The 19,098-nt window shown below is 47.6% G+C and overlaps 1 protein-coding gene and 2 long non-coding RNA genes across 3 annotated transcripts; 2 read left to right on the forward strand and 1 right to left on the reverse strand.

The window, feature by feature from the left end:
• Window positions 1-6,846: 6,846 nt before the first annotated feature.
• Window positions 6,847-8,528, forward strand: LOC123426833. The gene is made up of 5 exons (XR_006622323.1): window positions 6,847-7,184; window positions 7,589-7,758; window positions 7,848-7,868; window positions 8,286-8,379; window positions 8,454-8,528. It is a non-coding gene; the product is annotated as an uncharacterized LOC123426833 (long non-coding RNA).
• Window positions 8,529-14,136: 5,608 nt separating this feature from the next.
• Window positions 14,137-16,439, forward strand: LOC123426831. Its single transcript, XM_045110727.1, has 9 exons — window positions 14,137-14,215; window positions 14,294-14,429; window positions 14,498-14,675; window positions 14,754-14,889; window positions 14,958-15,115; window positions 15,190-15,484; window positions 15,629-15,808; window positions 15,884-15,986; window positions 16,065-16,439. Exons 4-9 carry the CDS (start codon window positions 14,773-14,775, stop codon window positions 16,274-16,276), a joined length of 1,065 nt encoding a protein of 354 aa, XP_044966662.1. The 5' UTR covers window positions 14,137-14,215; window positions 14,294-14,429; window positions 14,498-14,675; window positions 14,754-14,772; the 3' UTR covers window positions 16,277-16,439.
• A 541-nt stretch (window positions 16,440-16,980) lies between these two features.
• Window positions 16,981-17,604, reverse strand: LOC123430336. The gene is made up of 2 exons (XR_006622919.1): window positions 17,515-17,604; window positions 16,981-17,327 (listed from the first exon to the last, which is right to left on the reverse strand). It is a non-coding gene; the product is annotated as an uncharacterized LOC123430336 (long non-coding RNA).
• Between the last annotated feature and the right edge of the window lie 1,494 nt (window positions 17,605-19,098).

Here is a 19,098-nt window from a genome sequence, read left to right on the forward strand (position 1 = left end):
ATCTCCCTTTTATTCTTCTCCTTTTTCTCTGGCGCCATATACAACGCCGCCACCAGCATCACGGTCAGCAATGATGACCTGGGGTCCTGGGGCACGGGGGTTGGGCCATTTATTTTCTCGTACTTTTTTGTCCAACCCGCCATGGATGGTGGGGGAAAGGATAAGATCTTTGATAAATATTAAAGATTTATAAGGAAGAAAAGCTCAGCCATACCTCAAAGGGAGGGTGATCGGCATCCACGCTAACGTCTTCCTCCTCGGCCGGCCATTCCTGTTGAGGCTTGAAGAACACCTTCCACAATTTATCGTGGTAGTGTGGTAGAACTCGCTCACAATGTCAGGGCCGCCAAGCTTGTAGGACCACATTGGACTGTCCTGACGCTGGGAAGGAAGGATTCGGCTGTGGAGCATGACCTGAACCACGTGGGTCAGCTTGATATTCGCCTCCACCATCTACGTGATGCACTTCTGCAATGCTTTCACCTACGAGGATGATCCCTAGTCAAGGATTATTCTCACCCATGAGGTTAGCCTCTCGAGGGGTCCAGATCTGAACTCAGCTGGTATCGACGAGTTTGCTTCCCGAGGGTCAGTTATGTAAAACCATTCCTTTTGCCAGGCCTTGATTGTCTCGATGAAAGTACCCTCCAGCCACTCAACCTAGGGGAGTTTGTTGATCATGGCCCCGCCACAATCGCCATGTTAGCCGCTGACTAACTTCGGCTAGACGTCGAAAGTCTCGAGCCATAAGCCGAAGTGCGGATGAATCCACGCAAAGGCCTCACAAAGAGTGATGAATGCAGAGATGTGCATGAATGAGTTCGGCGGAAGACCATGAAAATCTAACCCGTAGTAGAACATCAGGCCCCCGATGAAGGGGTGGAGCGGGAAGCCTAGTCCCAGTATGAAGTGGGGGGATGAACACCACTCTTTTGCCTCGCCTTGGAGTAGGCACCACCTGGCCTTCCTTCGACGCACAGTGGGCAATATCCGGCGAAAGATAGTCGGCGTCCTTCAGCTCCCGGATGTCTTGGTCGGAGATGCATGAGACCTCCCACTTGTCGTGGGAGTCTGAGTCGGTCATGGCTGAGTATGGGGGAGGGCGACTGGGAGAGGACGGAAAGCGAAATGTATCTGGGTGCTTGGAGCTAGAATGAGAGGGGGTCGAGTCTAGAATGCCTTTGGTGGCTCTGAGGATCCTTTTCCCTTTTATGGGGGGACCACAAGGCTAAGGGTTCCCGTTTATTGCGCTCCGGGCCCTGCCACTTTCCGAAACGACCGCACAGGTGAACGCGCGTGGAATTATCCAAAACATTATTCATATCCCCTTAAACGTGGGGCACGATCTCCTCATTGACAAGACATGCTTGTGAGAAAGCCACCTCGAACCACGAATCGAGTTTTTGTCATAATTGGCTAGCATGACTGATGACGAGTTGATGTATATACTTCTCGCCCCTAGTTGGATACCCCAACTGAAAGGTGGAGATGTAGTCAGCAGCAAATTTCCCTTACACGAATATTGTAAGGTTTATCGAACCAGGAGGACTCCTAGGCTCAACAAGTAGGTGTCTTCCACCCTGGCGCTAGCAGAAGACGTGGACCTGCACACACAACCAATAACTTTGCTCCCAGCGAGTAAAGAGAGGTTGTCAATCTCTCCGGCCTTGTAGTTTGCAAAGGATCAAAACACAAGCGGGAAGGTAATAGTGATTGCAACGGAAAATTAAATGAAAGCGGTAAATGATGGAGGTGTAAACAATGATGGTGATATGGACCGGAGTCACATGATGTTCACTAGTGATGTCTCTCTCCCAAAAGACGATAACAAATATGCTAGGGTAAACAAATTGCAGTTGGGCAATTGACAGAATTATGATCGCACCGCAGTGCTAATTATGCTCATTGATAGTTAGAGGTTCAATAGTAATGGGCAGTACGCCAAAACAAGTAGACCATTTATTCATCAGCATCTACTTACTAATCATCCACCTTGAGATATATATCGAGAACATCTCTCCGGTATTAAGTTGCGAGCCCCACTCAAAGTGTAAACTCAAAGCAACAGACAACTGCATTAATGAACTATGCGTAAGGTAAACAATCCTTGCAACCGTGGTCACAAGCACTGTTGTTTTCTCCCTGGTGGCAACAAGCACATCCCCTAGTCTCATGTTTCTGTCACTCAAGCTAGACATGGAGGGGCCCGAACCCACAATCATGCATAACGCTCCCTCTTGGAGTTACGATCTACTACTTGGCCAAAGCAATAAAAAGGAACGGAGAACATGCATGAATCACTAAGGAACATAATATAAAAGGATAATCAAATATATAACTCATAGCAATCTGAACATAGTCTCATAATCCATTGGATCCCAACAAACCGAGCACAGCAAAAGCAAGAGGATTACATAGATGTCTTGATCATGTAGGGCAGCTCACAAGGACTAACCATTGAAGCACAAGATCGGAGAGAAGACATCACATAGCTACTGGTCATGGACTCATGGCCCAAGGAGGACTACTCACGACACGTCCGGGAAGCGTCCATGGCGGTGGAGAAGTTCCCGGAGGTCAATCCTCCCTCCAGTAGGGTGTCGGGAATAGGTCTCCTAACGCTCCCGATCTTGGAAGCGCTGCGGCGGCGGAACGACGGAGAAAATCACGATTCCAGAGAGTCTGCGAGGGTTTCCTCATGGAACACTAAATATAGGCCAAAGGAGGGCACCAGAGGAGGTGGGACCCACCTAGACGGCCTCCTGGTGCAGCCTAGGGCCTGCCGCGCCAACAGGCCGCTTGGGAGGCCCCTGGCCCCCTCTGGCCCTCCTTTGGTGATCCCAAAGCTTCTCTTTCGCTGACTTTTTATATATTTTTTCTGGATTTTTTCGGGCTTCGGAAAATTGGGTAAAAGCCCCTGCAAAATAGACATCAGCAGACAGAAACTGGCACTGGGTGCACTGAGTTAGTAGGTTAGTCCAAATATGTGTAAAATGATATAAAAGTGTAGCAAAACAATAACAATGTCACCCGAAAGATCATGGAACAAGCATAAATTATAGATACGTTTGGGACGTATCAACATCCCCAAGGTTAATTTTCGCTCATCCTCGAGTAGATAAATGATAACACAATAATTTGTGTGGTTACATGCTAACACACATATAAGAACTTCAAAGTAAAGCAAGTGAGATATGCAATTTAAGTCAAGACAATAACAAGCAAGAGTCTATATCTAGTATTGAATTTAGCAAAGTAAGAACTTAAAGGTGCAAGAGCTCTCGCTGTCCGAGGACTCGAATGTCTCCAAATGGTGTTTGCGTGCAAGAAATGGGAGGTGAGTTCAGAGATAAAATATATATTTTTAGTTGAGAACTCAATCTACTAAACCTCACACTTAGTGTCCTTCAGAATCTTATTTTGACTCATCCCCAAACCACTTGTGAGGCACAAGTCAAAATGATCCCTCTCCCTTTCGATTCTGAGCACTCATGCAATGGATGAGCGTAAGCAAGATATGTTGGCACTTAGGATGGCGAATAGAATAATGATGGGGAAGGAAGACAAAAAGGTGTGAAAGGCTCACATCAATGAGGAGAACCATAGGAGAGAGAAAGCTAAATGATAGATATGATGTGAGGAGTAGGGATTGCCATGTAACGGATGCACATATGAGCTAAGTGTTGGGGAATGTTGCATGGGAAACAAAAAAATTCCTACGCACACGAAGACCTATCATGGTGATGTCCATCTACGAGTGGAGATTAAATCTATGTACCCATGTAGATCGCACAGCAAGAAGCGTTAAGAAACGCGGTTGATGTAGTGGAACGTATTCACATGCCTCGAACCGTCCCGCGATCCGTCCCACGATCCGTTCCGATCTAGCGCCGAACGGACGACACCTCCGCGTTCAGCACATGTACAGCTCGACGATGATCTCGGCCTTCTTGATCCAGCGAGCAAGATGGAGAAGTAGATGAGTTCTCCGGCAGGGTGACGACGCTCCGGTGGTGGTGATGATCTACTCCTGCAGGGCTCCGCCCAAGCTCCGCAGAAATCCGATCTAGAGTTAAAACTGTGTGGTAGAGGGTAGAGTTGCACGTGGCAAAGTTGTGTCTCAAAAACCCCTAAACCACCACTATATATAGGAGGGAGGGGGAGGGGATAGACTTGAGGGACAAGTCCCTCAAGGTGCACCGCCCGCCAGGAGGAGGAGGACTCCTCCTCCAATTCGGTTTAGGAAGGAGGAGTCCTCCTCTTCCTTCCCACCTCCCTCTTTCCTTTTTCTTTTTCTTTTATTTTGGTATTTTATTTATGTGGCGCCCTAGCCTTCTTGGGATGACTCCACCATCCCACTAAGGACTTGTGGCGCCACCCTAGGGCCTTAGAATAACTCCCGGGGGGTGGGCCCCTCCTGGTGAACACCCGGAACTCATTCGTCACTCCCGGTACACTGCCGGAATTACCCGAAACTTTCCGGTGACCAAATGAAACCATCCTATATATCAGTCTTCGTTTCGGAACCATTCTGGAAAATCTCGTGACGTCTGTGATCTCATCCGGGACTCCGAAAAACATTCGGTAACCACACATATAACTCAAGTATACTAAAACATCATCGAACCTTAAGTGTGCAGACCCTGCGTGTTCGAGAACTATGCACACATGATCCGAGGAACTCCTCGGTCAATATCCAATAGTGGGACCTGGATGCCCATATTGGATCCTACATATTCTCCGAAGATCTTATCGGTTGAACCTTAGTGTCAAGGATTCATATAATCCCGTATGTCATTCCCTTTGCCGTTTGGTATGTTACTTGCCCGAGATTCGATCGTCTGTATCCGCATACCTATTTCAATCTTGTTACCGGCAAGTATCTTTACTCGTTTCGTAATGCAAGATCCCGTGACTTACACTTAGTCACATTGCTTGCAAGGCTTTGTGTGTGATGTTGTATTACCGAGTGGGCCCGGAGATTACTTGCACTAGAGTCAATAATCTAGTCCTCACATCGCCATGCGATTTACATTGTAATAAATCTAACACCCATACAATTCTGGTGTTGACCATGTTTTGCCCGTGGAAGAGGTTTACTCAGTGGGTCTCCTACATTCAGATCCGTGTGCACTTTGCAAATATTCACGTCCTCTCCTTCGACGTAGTCGCGGATGAGGTTGAAGCGTCGTTTGATGTGTCTGGTCTTCTTGTGAAACCTTGGTTCCTTTGCTAAGGCAATGGCACCAGTGTTGTCACAGAACATAGTTATTGGATTTAGTGCGCTCGGCACAACTCCAAGATCCGTCATGAACTGCTTCATCCATACACCCTCCTTTGCTGCCTCCGAGGCAGCCATGTACTCCGCTTCACATGTAGAATCTCTACCACGCTTTGCTTGGAACTGCACCAGCTTACGGCACCCCCATTAAGAATAAATACGTATCCGGTTTGCGAGTTAGAGTCATCCGGATCGGTGTCAAAACTTGCGTCGACCTAACCCTTTATGACGAGCTCTTCGTCACCTCCATAAACGAGAAACATTTCCTTGGTCCTCTTCAGGTACTTCAGAATATTCTTGACCGCCGTCCAATGATCCACTCATGGATTACTCTGAAACCTGTCTGCCATACTTATGGCCAAGCTGACGTCTGGTTTAGTGCACAACATTTCATACATGATAGAACCTATGGCTGAAGCATAGGGGACGGAACTCATTTGTTCTCTATCTTCCGCAGTTGCTGGGCTCTGAGTCTTACTCAATTTTATACCTTGTAACACTAGCAAGAACCTTTTCTTGGACTGATCCATTTTGCACTTCTTCAAAACTTTATCAAGGTATGTGCTTTGTGAAAGTACTATCAGGCGTCTCGATCTATCCCTATCTATACTTCTATACTTATACTAATTACAGACTACCAAAAAATTACCACGTTAATCAGAAAATACCAACCGTTAATCTGGTGGGGCCGTTTTATTACGGTGCAGATTAATCGAATCTGGTGGAGGACTCCCAAAAAATTACCGCATTAATCAGAAAATACTAACCGTTAATCTGGTGGGGCCGTATTATTAAGGTGCACATTAATCGAATCTGGTGGGGCCGTATTATTACGTGCTGATTAATCGTAAAAATCTATCTTCGCCACGTCTTATTCTATGAGTAAAAAAACTAAACTAACCGTACGTCATAGGCCCTGTTTGGAACCTCTATAGATTATAATAATCTGAATTATGAAGATAGATTATATAGTCTGGTTTATAAAAATAATCTAGGTGGGTATGTTTGGAGGCCAGATTATATAAACTGTAATCCAGGATTTCTATTATACAATGACATGTCTGCCCCTTGTTTTTTAGCTGCAAAGGTAATAATCTAGGTGGGCATGTTTGGAGGACGATGGCGGTGGCAGTAGGTAATTATCTCCAAGTTTCCAAGGGTAATGGGTCATTAGTAACCCATAATCTGATTTTAGCTGGGGTAGAGTAGATTATGAGTTTTTAATAATTTGGACATCTAATTTTTACAAACTACAATATAATATGTCCTATTTTGAAACATAATAAATTATAAAAACCGAATTATATAATCTGAATGGTTCCAAACAGGGCCATAGTCTCTCCTCATCCCCCATGGTCTCCTCCTCCCCTCCCCACGTTATCTCCTCATCCCCATGGTCTCCTCCCCACGTTCTCTCCTCATCCCCATGGTCTCCTCCTTCCCTCCCCACGTTCTCTCCTCCTCCCCACAGAAAAGAAATCTATATTTCTCAAATTGTATAGCAAGCAAATTAGGGAATTGATCTGGTGCGCTCAGGCCATGGAATCTCTCATCTTTTCCCAAGGGAAAAGAAACCAAATCTCTCTCAAATCGGAGCGGCCAAGTTGGGATATAGATCGGGTTCGTCATCGATTTCTTTTGATTTTTTCCCTGATGTAAAACGTGAATCGACCTTATCTTTGCAACTGTATTAGGATTAATGATTTTCTCACGTACGCTCTCTGGACACTTCCTAGATTTTCTCACGTACCCTCTCTGGACACTTTGTGGAGATTGCAACGGAGCTCAACCAAGCCCATACCGCTAGCTTATATATTAACTGCAGCCTAACAGAAACAGTCTCAACATCAAGGAGTCTCCTCTCGGCTGTGAACATCGTCGCTGGTGAACCTTCTCCTGTTTGGTACGAAAGCTTCGTCGTTGCCCAATTTTAATTTTCAGAGATTATTTGTTTCATTGGTTAAAGCGAAATTTTAGGCTATTCACTTCTTACTGCTTATGAACTTCATGATGGGCACGAGAAAATCTTTCTTTTCAAGTGAATCCTTGGATTTGGCAAAGATTAAGGAAGTACTAATCAACAAAATTGTGTTTGCATACAATTCAATTTTTACTGTTGCTTCGTCGCCCACTTTTTAGAGAGATTATTTATTTCGTTTGTTTAATTCAATCAAATTGTTAGGCTATGCACTTCATACCGCTTGCAAATTGCATGACGACCAATATCTAATCTTTCTTTCCAACTGAAGCCTTCGATTTGTTAGAGACTTAGTGAGTAGCGATCTTAAAAAAATTGTGTTTTTACAGGTCAACTTCTTCCCTGTTCCTTCAAAACGATGGCATACGATATGCTCCATGATATTAGCAAAGAAAAGGATTCTTGGAAAGTCAAGGTCAGAATAATTAGGCCATGGGATGCCATTAACCTCAACAACAATGAACTTATTAGCCTTTACATGATACTACTTGATGAAGAGGTATGGTTTTCCAACATAAACACACAATTGTGAGTTTTAATAGTTACTATAATATTAATTAATCTTCTCGCTGCACTATAATGTTTCAGGGTACTATGATACATGGCAAGGTAATGAAACATATGGTTAACAAGTTCAAACCATTGATCCAAGAAGGTTCAGTCTACATGATTGCAAATTTTAAGGTTACATCTGCAATGAATTTCCGTCGAGTTGAAAGTGAAAAGATTTTAAATTTCTTGCACACAACAAAAATTCAAGAGATAAAAGGTCTAAAAAATACTCCCTCCGTCCCAAAATAAGTGTCTTAAGCTTAGTACAACTTTGTACTAGCTCTAGTATAAAGTTAAGACAGTTATTTTGAGACAGAGGGAGTATCAGAATAGAAGAACAAAGCTTCACATTTTGTAGTATTGAAGTTCTTTCCGCAAGAGACGACCAGAAGATTTACTTATCTAGTATGATTCTATTTGTTTACATTATTCATTTCCATGTTTTCTACATATTAATACCATTTTACTTAGCAGATGTCATCGGCATAGCAAGTTATATATGGCATATTGAAGAAACACAGACAACCCATGGGATTTCAAAGATTCGAGATATTGTGTTTCGAATTGAGTGAGTATATTAAAAGATATCAGATAACTACAATTGTGATGGGTGCTAATAGGTATTTCTCTTGGAACATACAGGGATCAAAAAATTAACATTAGACTATGGGGTAATAAGGTTGGACAAATTGATGAAGATTCTTTGGGCCATGTTGTTGTTATGACCGGTACAACGTACCAACGGAGGAGGCCCAATGGGCAGGGTTAATTACGGGCTTAGCCCAAGTTATCTTACCTATCTTAGAGTCCAAGTTATATTAGAGTCCAAGTTATCTAGGGTTTACTGGAGGCTGTCCTACTATATAAACACATGTACCCCTTCGATATTAAGCAGACAATAAACAGTATATTCTGTTGTCGTCTCCCTCAGGAGACGAGAGCCCCAAAACCTAGCCGCCTCTCTCTCTCTCACGCCGCGCCGGCGCCCAACCGCCGGCGCCGGCGTCCCCAACCTCGCAGCCCGCACTTCCACCCCTACAACCTACGTCCGAGACCTGGTAGAACCCTAGCCTCTACCAATTTGGTATCAGGTAGCTTGGGTTCGATGAGTTTGTCGGACCTTCCCACCACCACCGCCGCCGCGACCACCGCCTTCCCCGCCACCTCGCAGCAGCCGCCGCCGCCGCACCAGTCGCCGCCGCCGGCCACCTCAGGTCCGGCCGCCTTCGGTCCCGCGGCCCTGGCGGCCGAACCCGCCCCCGTCCTCTCCCCGGCGGAGATGTCCTCGGCGATCCGCGACCTCAACCTGGCGGTCTTGAACCTCCGGACTTTCCTCCAAGCTCCGTACGCAACCCCGCCACAACCGCATCCGCCGGCGGCGCCCTTCGCGCCACCGCCCCCGGCCACTGTCGCGCCCCAGGGCCTGCCGATCACCCAGGTCCGGTGGCCACCGTCGCCGTCCCCGCTACCGACGTGGATTGACACGCCGACCTGCACGGCGGCGCCACTACAGCCGACGGTGTTGCAGCCACCCGCCCCCACCTTCCGGGGGGGGGGGGGGGTCGGCGGGTACACTGATCCGTATGCCGGGAGCTTCGTGGTGCCGCAACACTCTTCTTCCGCCACGCTGGGTCGTCACAAGGGCACCTACGCGGCCTCACCACATGTGCAGCAGCCACCCCGCTTCACCAAGCTGGAGTTTGCCACCTACGACGGCACCGTCGACCCCCTGAACTGGCTCAATCAGTGCGACCAGTTTTTCAGGGGGCAGCGGACCATGGCGTCCGACCGCACGTGGATCGCCTCCTACCACCTCCGTGGCGCCGCCCAGACTTGGTACTACGCCCTCGAGCAGGACGAGGGCGGGATGCCTCCGTGGGAGCGCTTTCGCGACCTGTGTCTCCTCCGGTTCGCCCCCCCCCCCATATGTGGGAGCGCTTGGCCGAGCTCGGTCGCCTTCCCTTCACCACCTCGGTGCAGGACTTCGCCGACCGCTTCCAGACGTTGGCCTGCCATGCGCCTGACGTCACGGCTCGCCAACGCGCCGAGCTCTTTGTCGGCGGCCTTCCCGACCACATCCGCATCGACGTCGAGATGCGCGACCCCCAGGACCTGCAGACGGCCATGTATTACGCACGCGCGTACGAGCAGCGCGCCAACGCCCTGCAGCAGGCGTTCCTGGGCCGCGACACGCGTCCCCCGACCCGCCCCGCCCCACCCCGACACGCCCCGCCCTGCCGGCCGCTACTACGGCTGCCCCCCCCCCCCCCCCCCCCCGCCGACACGCACCTTCCGGCGCTTGACATCGGCCGAGCAGCTCGAGCGGCACCGCAAGGGCATGTGCTTCAACTGCGACGAGCCGTATGCGCCGGGTCATACGTGCGCCCGCCTGTTCTACTTGGAGACCGTCGACGACGCGGAGGTGGAGGCCCTCACCGCGGAGCTCGACGCCACCACACTCTCCGAGGCCGGTGTCACGACCTACGGGCTGGTCGACGCGACCGCCTTCGTCATCTCCCTTCATGCCATGGCTGGCATCAAGACGGCAAAGACGATGCTGCTTCCGGTGACGATCAACAGGGAGCGTCTCACCACGCTCGTGGACACGGGTTCGACGCACAACTTCCTGTCCGGGGATGCCATGCGCCGCCTCGCACTCGAACCGGCAGGCTCGGAGAAGTTCAGCGTCACCGTCGCCAACGGGGACCGCCTTGCTTGCCAAGGGATGGCGCGGCAGGTTCCCATCCTCATCGGTGATGAGTCGTTCTCCATTGACTGCGTCGGCAGCGACCTGGGCTGCTACGACTTCATCCTCGGCATCGACTTCTTGTCCACTCTCGGCCCCATCCTTTGGGACCTCGATGTGCTGTCCCTCATCTTCTGGCGCGAGGGCGGGCGTCGCGTTCAGTGGACAGTTATTGGCGGCTCCGGCGCCGTGACTCCACAACTCTAGTTGATGGCGGCCGCACTGGACGAGGCGTATCCCCTCCTGGCCGACCACCTGCAGCAGCACATCGACATCTTCGACGAGCCACAGGGCCTCCCTCCCGCGTGGCCCTGTGACCACCGCATCCACCTGCTACCGGACACGGCACCTGTAGCCGTGCGTTCGTACCGGTACCCTCAGCTGCAGAAAGACGAGCTCGAGCGTCAGGTGGCGGTCATGCTCGCGCAGGGCATCATCCGGATTTCGACATCGCCGTTCTCCGCCCCGGTGCTCCTTGTGCGCAAGCCCGACGGCACATGGCGCTTCTGCATCGACTACCGCGCCCTCAACGCCATGACGTCCAAAGACAAGTTCCCATCCCCGTCGTGGATGAGCTCTTGGACGAGCTACACGGAGCGCGCTTCTTCACCAAGCTCGACCTTCGCTCGGACTACCATCAGGTGCGGATGCACCCTGACGACATCAAGAAGACGGCGTTCCACACTCCCCATGGCCACTTCGAGTTCCTGGTGATGCCGTTCGGCCTCTCCAACGCGCCGACGACCTTCCAGGCCCTGATGAACGACGTGCTCAGCCCATACTTGCGCCGCTTTGTGCTTGTTTTCTTTGATGACATTCTCATCTACAGTGCATCTTGGGCGGAGCACCTACAACACGTGGCCATCATCTTCAATGAGCTTCGAGCGCATCGTCTTCACCTCAAGCGCTCGAAGTGCTCGTTCGGCACGACCTCCGTCGCGTACCTGGGGCACGTCATCTCGGTGGACGGGGTAGCGATGGACGCAGACAAGGTCGCCGCCATCGCCGCGTGGCCGATCCGCGGTCACCGCGGGCGCTCCGCGGCTTCTTGGGCCTCGCCGGCTACTACCGGAAGTACATTCGGGACTTCGGCCTCATCGCTGCGCCACTGACGCGTCTCCTTCGACGCGACGCCTTCTCCTGGGACGAGGAGGCGACTACGGCATTCGAGGCTCTCCAGCGGGCGCTCACGACGGGACCCGTCCTCCAGATGCTGGACTTTGATATGCCGTTCATGGTGGACTGCGACGCCTCTGGCATTGGCTTTGGCGCCGTCCTCCACCAGGGCGAGGGACCGCTCGCCTTCTTCAGCCGCCCCTTCGCTGCTCGCCATCACAAGCTCGCGGCCTACGAGCGCGAGCTTATTGGGCTGGTTCAGGCGGTGCGCCACTGGCGGCCTTATCTTTGGGGCCGGTCATTCCGTGTGCGCACAGACCACTACAGCCTCAAGTTCTTGCTGGACCAGCGCCTCTCCACAGTTCCGCAACAGCAGTGGATCAGCAAGCTCTTTGGCTTCGACTTCACCGTTGAGTACCGCCCCGGCCGTCTCAACACGGTCGCCGACACCTTGTCCCGCCGCGACACTGAGGATGTCACGGACGACGTCGCCATGGCTGGCACTATCACGTGCATTCGCTCCGGGCCATCTTTCGCCTTCATCGACGACATTCGTCGGGCAACTTCGACGGCCGTGGATGCCCAGGGCCTGCGCCAGCGCCTTGATGCCGGCGAGGTGGACGCGCCCTGGTGCTTGGACGAGGGGCTGCTCCTACATGGCCGCTGCATCTTCGTGCCCGACCATGGCGACCTGCGCCACCAGGTCCTGACCTTGGCGCACTCTGCAGGGCACGAGGGCGTGCAGAAGACTCTCCATCGTCTCCATATTGATTTTTACATCCCCGGTGATGGCGCGATGGTCCGCGACTGGGTGTGGTCGTGCGTGACGTGCCAGCGGAACAAGACGGACACACTACGACCCGCGGGTCTACTGCAGCTGCTGGACGCACCCTCCCAGGTGTGGGCGGATATTTCCATGGACTTCATCGAGGGCCTTCCCAAGGTGGGCGGCAAGTCCGTCATCCTCACGGTGGTTGACCGCTTCTCCAAGTACGCGCACTTCATCGCCCTGGTCATCCATATACAGCCGCTTCCGTGGCGCGGGCCTTCTTCGACGGCATCGTCCGCCTCCACGGTTTTCCGTCGTCCATCGTCAGCGAGCGTGATCCCATGTTCACAGGACATGTCTGGCGGGATCTCTTTCGACTAGCGGGCGTGAAGCTCCGCATGAGCACGGCGTTCCACCCTCAGACAGACGGCCAATCCGAGGTGGTCAACAAGGTGATCGCCATGTACCTGCGCTGTGTTACTGGTGATCGTCCACGAGCTTGGGTGGACTGGTTGGCGTGGGCGGAGTACTGCTACAACACCTTCTATCACTCCGCCCTGCGCACCATGCCTTTCGAGGTGGTCTACGGGCGCCCACCTCCGGCGATGCTCCCTTACGAGCCTGGGACGGCTCCGTCCGAGATGGCGGGCGACTTACTCCGCACCCGTGACGACATTCTGGCTGAGGCACGCCAGCGTCTTCTCCAAGCACAACAGCTGGCTCGGAAGTACTACGATGCTCATCATCGCGAGGCGGAGTTCGCGGTGGGCGATTGGGTGTGGCTGCGCCTCCTCCACATGACCACGCAGTCTCTGGACCCGCGCTCCAAGCGCAAATTGGGACCTCGCTACGCCGGCCCCTTTCGTGTGCTGGAGCGTGTCGGCACACTCGCTGCCAGCTGGTTCTCGCCTCCACGACGTCTTCCATGTCGGCTTACTAAAGGCCTACTGCGGGGACCCTCCTGCAGCGATGCCGACCCTTCCTCCTACTTCGGATGGCCGCCTCCTTCCAGCTTCTGCACAGGTGGCGAAGGTGCTACAGGCGCAGCAGCGTCGCGGCGTCTGGCATGTCTTGGTACAGTGGACCGGCCTGCCAGAGGAGGAAGCGACTTGGGAGAAGCTCGACGATTTCCGCCAGCAGTTTCCAGATGTTCAGCTCAAGGACGAGCTGTTTGAGAAGGCGGGGAGAGATGTTATGACCGGTACAACGTACCAACGGAGGAGGCCCAATGGGCAGGGTTAATTACAGGCTTAGCCCAAGTTATCTTACCTATCTTAGAGTTCAAGTTATATTAGAGTCCAAGTTATATTAGAGTCCAAGTTAGAGTCCAATTTAGTGGAGGCTGTCCTCCTATATAAACACATGTACCCCTTCGATATTAAGCAGACAATAAACAGTATATTCTGTTGTCGTCTCCCTCAGGAGACGAGAGCCCCAAACCCTAGCTACCTCTCTCTCTCTCTCTCACACGCCGCGACGGCGCCCAACCGCCGGCGCCGGCGTCCCCAACCTCGCAGCCCGCACTTCCACCCCTACAACCTACGTCCGAGACCTGGTAGAACCCTAGCCTCTACCAGTTGTCATAGTAACATCAACTACTGTCAGAAAACTGAAAGGTTTGTATTTGAATTAACAATGGGCAAGTATTTCTAGGAGTGTTTTTATACATCATTTGATATATCAAGTGCATGCAGAGTACTCGCTGTCATCTACAGGTGTAACTAGAGTTTATATCGATTTGGATATCCCTGAAACAAATGAGCTTCAAAGGAGGTGAAACAGATATTCTGTAGAAATATGAAAAAACATGTTCCACTACATACATGGATTCTTATCTCATATGCATAACAGGTATTGCTTGCAAGATGATATGGTAGAGGAAATAGAGCCGGAAGCCCACTTGCAAGGCACAATTCAAGAACAGATGCTCTATAACAGAAGAACCCTAAAAGAAATAACTGAAATTACATATGAATCCGAAAAACAGGTATTTGTAGTTAGTATTATATTCCTTTTTCATATGTTTTATGTGTTAATTTAGCCTACAATGGACAGGAAAAGTTCTATACGACAGAAGCAATGATTAAGTCAATGGACAGGCAAGTATTTCTAGGAGTGTTTTTATACATCATTTGATATATCAAGTGCATGCAGAGTACTCGCTGTCATCTACAGGTGTAACTAGAGTTTATATCGATTTGGATATCCCTGAAACAAATGAGCTTCAAAGGAGGTGAAACAGATATTCTGTAGAAATATGAAAAAACATGTTCCACTACATACATGGATTCTTATCTCATATGCATAACAGGTATTGCTTGCAAGATGATATGGTAGAGGAAATAGAGCCGGAAGCCCACTTGCAAGGCACAATTCAAGAACAGATGCTCTATAACAGAAGAACCCTAAAAGAAATAACTGAAATTACATATGAATCCGAAAAACAGGTATTTGTAGTTAGTATTATATTCCTTTTTCATATGTTTTATGTGTTAATTTAGCCTACAATGGACAGGAAAAGTTCTATACGACAGAAGCAATGATTAAGTCAATTGATACATCAGATGAGTGGTACTACATAGGATGCCGCAAATGCAACAAAAAAGTACAAAAACAGGGGAACCACTTCTACTGTCCAAAATGTGAGAAAGAACCTGAGAAGACATGTCCAAGGTGAATTTGATACTATCTCATTCCTTAGTTAGTACTTTGTCCTCCACTAACCACATGTTCCATTTTATTACTAGGTACAAACTTAAGCTGGAGATATGTGATCTCAGTGCAACAACAACTTGCACCATGTTTGAAGCAGAAGCAAAAAAATTGATTAAGCAATCTGCAAGCTTTTTGATAGATAGGGATGATTTTGATATCCATGAGCACACAAAACAAATCCAGAAAATATGTGGGCAGAAATTGATTTTTCAATTCAAATTGAATGACTATAATTTGAAGTATGGTTATCAAGAATACACTGTTCATAGAATCTTTTTCATAGATTCTGAAAAAGATTCAGCACCACATGATTCAAATGTTGAGCAGGTATCATCTATTTGTACTACCATGCTCTATATTATTTTGTATGTGCATGTCATGTTTCATAGTGAATGTTAATGACAATTTACGCAAATTGGTATGTTTTTGTACAAGCATGTTACTGACTCACCCAATGTCTTGAATGGGCAGATGGAGGATGATAAACCCATTCTAACATGCACTAAAAGAACTAGGAGGACTAGGAACACACATCATGTTGTACATTCCGATGATGAAGAAACAGAAAATCAGGATAGTCAAGAGAAAGATGAATCCATATCTGTTGGTGATAAGGAATCTAAGAAAAAGGGAATTCAAAAGGATATACATGTAAGTTTTTTTTGGTGTATTTGCATGTTCTTTTATAGTTCTGCACGTCCCTAATTGCTACAAATGCTTTCGCAGGGGCAAGCAGACAAGTTATCAGTTATGAAAACGATAAAGCAAGAACCAGAGGATGATGAACCTAATATTAACCGGACTAAAAGGGGTTGGAGAAGCAACACAGGTCGTATTGTACACCTTGATGAGGAACCAAAAACTAAAGATATTCAGGAAATAATCAAATCAAAATCTATGTAAGCAGGCCCCAAGAGAAAGCGTGTCGCAACTCCCAAATGTGCTGGTATTGATAGCAAGCAAGTAAAGAATCACCATGAAGAAGAATCGGAGCAGGAAGGTACTCGGCAGCATAATGATTCAAGGCCTAGGACAAGGCGTAGTTGTGTCGACAAAGAATTGATGAACAAATACATTCAAAAGTGTGGTGTTGAACTCGAAAGACAAATCGTTGATTAGTGGAAATCCAATAATTTAGCATGTAATAGAACATATACGAGCATCAGATTTGTACTTTTTATGAACATCGTTGTTTAGATTGCTTTTAAAAATTGTAATAGCGTACCTTTGTGTTAGTAAAGTCAATATTCTCTTATTAATCAAGAGTAACTGTTCAGTGTAATGCAGCCAATTTATTTCTTTTTTAGTTAAAAATACTAAGCAAAAGCAGCCACGGGAGCGGTACATCAGTTTTCCCAAAAAAAAAAACAATGTCATTTTCCATACACACATTAGTGATTTTCACATGTTCATGAACTACAGAATACGCCTCTGGACGACATCCAAATTTTGACACGTTGATGCGCTACACGGAAAGCATATGACTTAATTATTAGTTTTGCACAAAGGAGATATAGATAAGTTGTCATGCGTGTAACATACAATCTCTGAAGAAAAATAATGTGTACCCAAGACGTGCAAGAAACAAAGACGTGCATATATTTTAATAGTATGCATGAAAATGACTTCAAGTAGGACACATCTATCTGGTGACACAAAATAATAACGGTTCAGATATAAGCTTAGGTTTAAAACGCACGCATGACAAACTCTAACTATAAACTATAACCGGGCAAAACATAGCCCCCGATCTTATCCCACACCGCATACATAGGTTAATTACTCCTCTCGCCAGCGGCAAGGAGCAGACAGGCTGTGTGGCACTACTTGCAGGTAATGTTCATTAACTCTTTCCACAAATAATACATGCATGTCTCCTTCCATGATTAAATACATGCACCAGCTCTCCGATCTCATTACACATGCTCTGTATTAACAGAAATTATAGAGAGAAATCAACGATAAACTTGAAATTTAGATCTCCAAATACAGAGCATATACGTCCTCTCCTTACAAGGTGACAACACATGTAACCTTCTTTGACAATAGAACAATTATTTTAGATGATTTAAATCCTTTGTTTGAAAACAATCCATAGGAAAAAGAATCTTATCCGGAAACTGATTCTTCTGTACAAATAACTTCAGCATCCTTGAGAACAGTGTGGTGCCTAACATGTTTACATTAAATTATCATCGACAATTCTGAATTTCTGGACAAATAAAATCGATTATTTATAAGATGTCCTCACTTTCAGATATCTTAGATGAGGAATAATATCCAACGAGTACTTCTAAAAAACAATGGGAAACCATGACATATGTATTAATTCTTAGACAAAGTGTTACACCTTTTACCTCATTTATTTCAGGATTCGCTGGCCACAATTAACATGCTTCGAACACGCACTGGAGAAAATCAAAACAACAAAAGGTATTCATTACCACAGTACCAAAAATAATCATACACAGGTTAGTTTACATGGAATATTAAAATGATAACAAAATATAATGCAGGAATATGCGGCGTCGTCAAGCAGTCCAAGTACCCGAGCAAGCAGCCTCCAAACAAGCGACACTACAATCTAATGATAGTCAATCAGATATCATTAGAGCAGCAACGAAGGAAGCTAGGCAGAAAAGGAAAGAGATACTCGAGCTGAAAAAGAGCAAACGACTAAGGACAGAAAAGGCCAATGCCTGTGAAGTACCGAATGTAGCGAAGGATGTCACTCAAGTTCCATATTTTGGAAAACCAAATTGTGTTTGTGAATTTTGCAATGCCATTATGTGGCATGGAGAGAGAAGCACAAAGACAGGTAACATCACAGTTCCAAAATTTGGTCTCTGCTGCAAGGAAGGGAAAGTAAAATTACCACCACTGAAACAAGCTCCGTCATATCTCTGCCAACTACTATGTTACAATGAAAGAGGAGAATCATCAAATTTCCGCCAGAACATCAGGTTGTACAACTCAATGTTCGCATTCACGTCAATGGGAGGAAAGGTTGACTACGAGATTAATAAGCAAACATCTGGACCATATGTTTTCCGTTTGAATGGCCAGAACTACCATCAGATTGGCACTTTACTTCCTAAAGATGACGCGACGAAACCAAAATTTGCCCAATTGTACATACATGACACTGAAAATGAAGTGCGAAACATGATTAATGCATCAACTTCAATGGAGAGTAAAACACAGCGAGATGAAAACATTGTCAAAGGACTACTGGAGATGCTTGATGAGCACAATGTTTTAGTGAAATCGTTTCGTATGGCAAGGGACAGATTCGGAAACCAACATATTAAAGATGTAAGACTAAGATTGATCAACAAAAGGTCGAAAGACGGACGGCAATACAACCTACCATCTGCCTCAGAAGTCGCTGCACTAATTATCGGGGAACAAGATGGAGAAAATAATGAATTTGATATAATAGTTGAGACCAAAGACAAAATGTTACAAAGAATTTCAGAGTTGCACCCAAGCTATATGTCAATGCAGTACCCCTTGCTTTTTCCATATGGAGAAGATGGTTTCAGACCAGAAATAGAGTATGAAAATAAAAGAGGCAACAAAGGTAAAAGAAAGTATGTAACAATGCTGGAGTTTTATGCGTATCGCATCCAGCAACGTCTGAACCAAGCAACAACCTTACAAATGAGTGGGCGTTTGTTCCTACAGTTCTTAGTTGATGCAGCAACGTGCATTGAACAATGAAGTCTAAATTGGTACAGGACAAACCAAGAGAAGTTGAGGACAGAACTGTACAGAGGACTGCATGATGCAATAGAAAATGGAGATACACGAACTGAACAAGTTGGACAAAGAATTATATTACCCTCATCATATAATGGTAGTCTGAGAAATAAACAGCAAAACTACCAAGATGCCATGGTGATTTGTCGTTGGGCTAGATATCCTGCTCTCTTCATCAT

This window comes from Hordeum vulgare, chromosome 2H, assembly GCF_904849725.1.
Source record: "Hordeum vulgare subsp. vulgare chromosome 2H, MorexV3_pseudomolecules_assembly, whole genome shotgun sequence".
Taxonomy (NCBI): Eukaryota; Viridiplantae; Streptophyta; class Magnoliopsida; order Poales; family Poaceae; genus Hordeum; species Hordeum vulgare.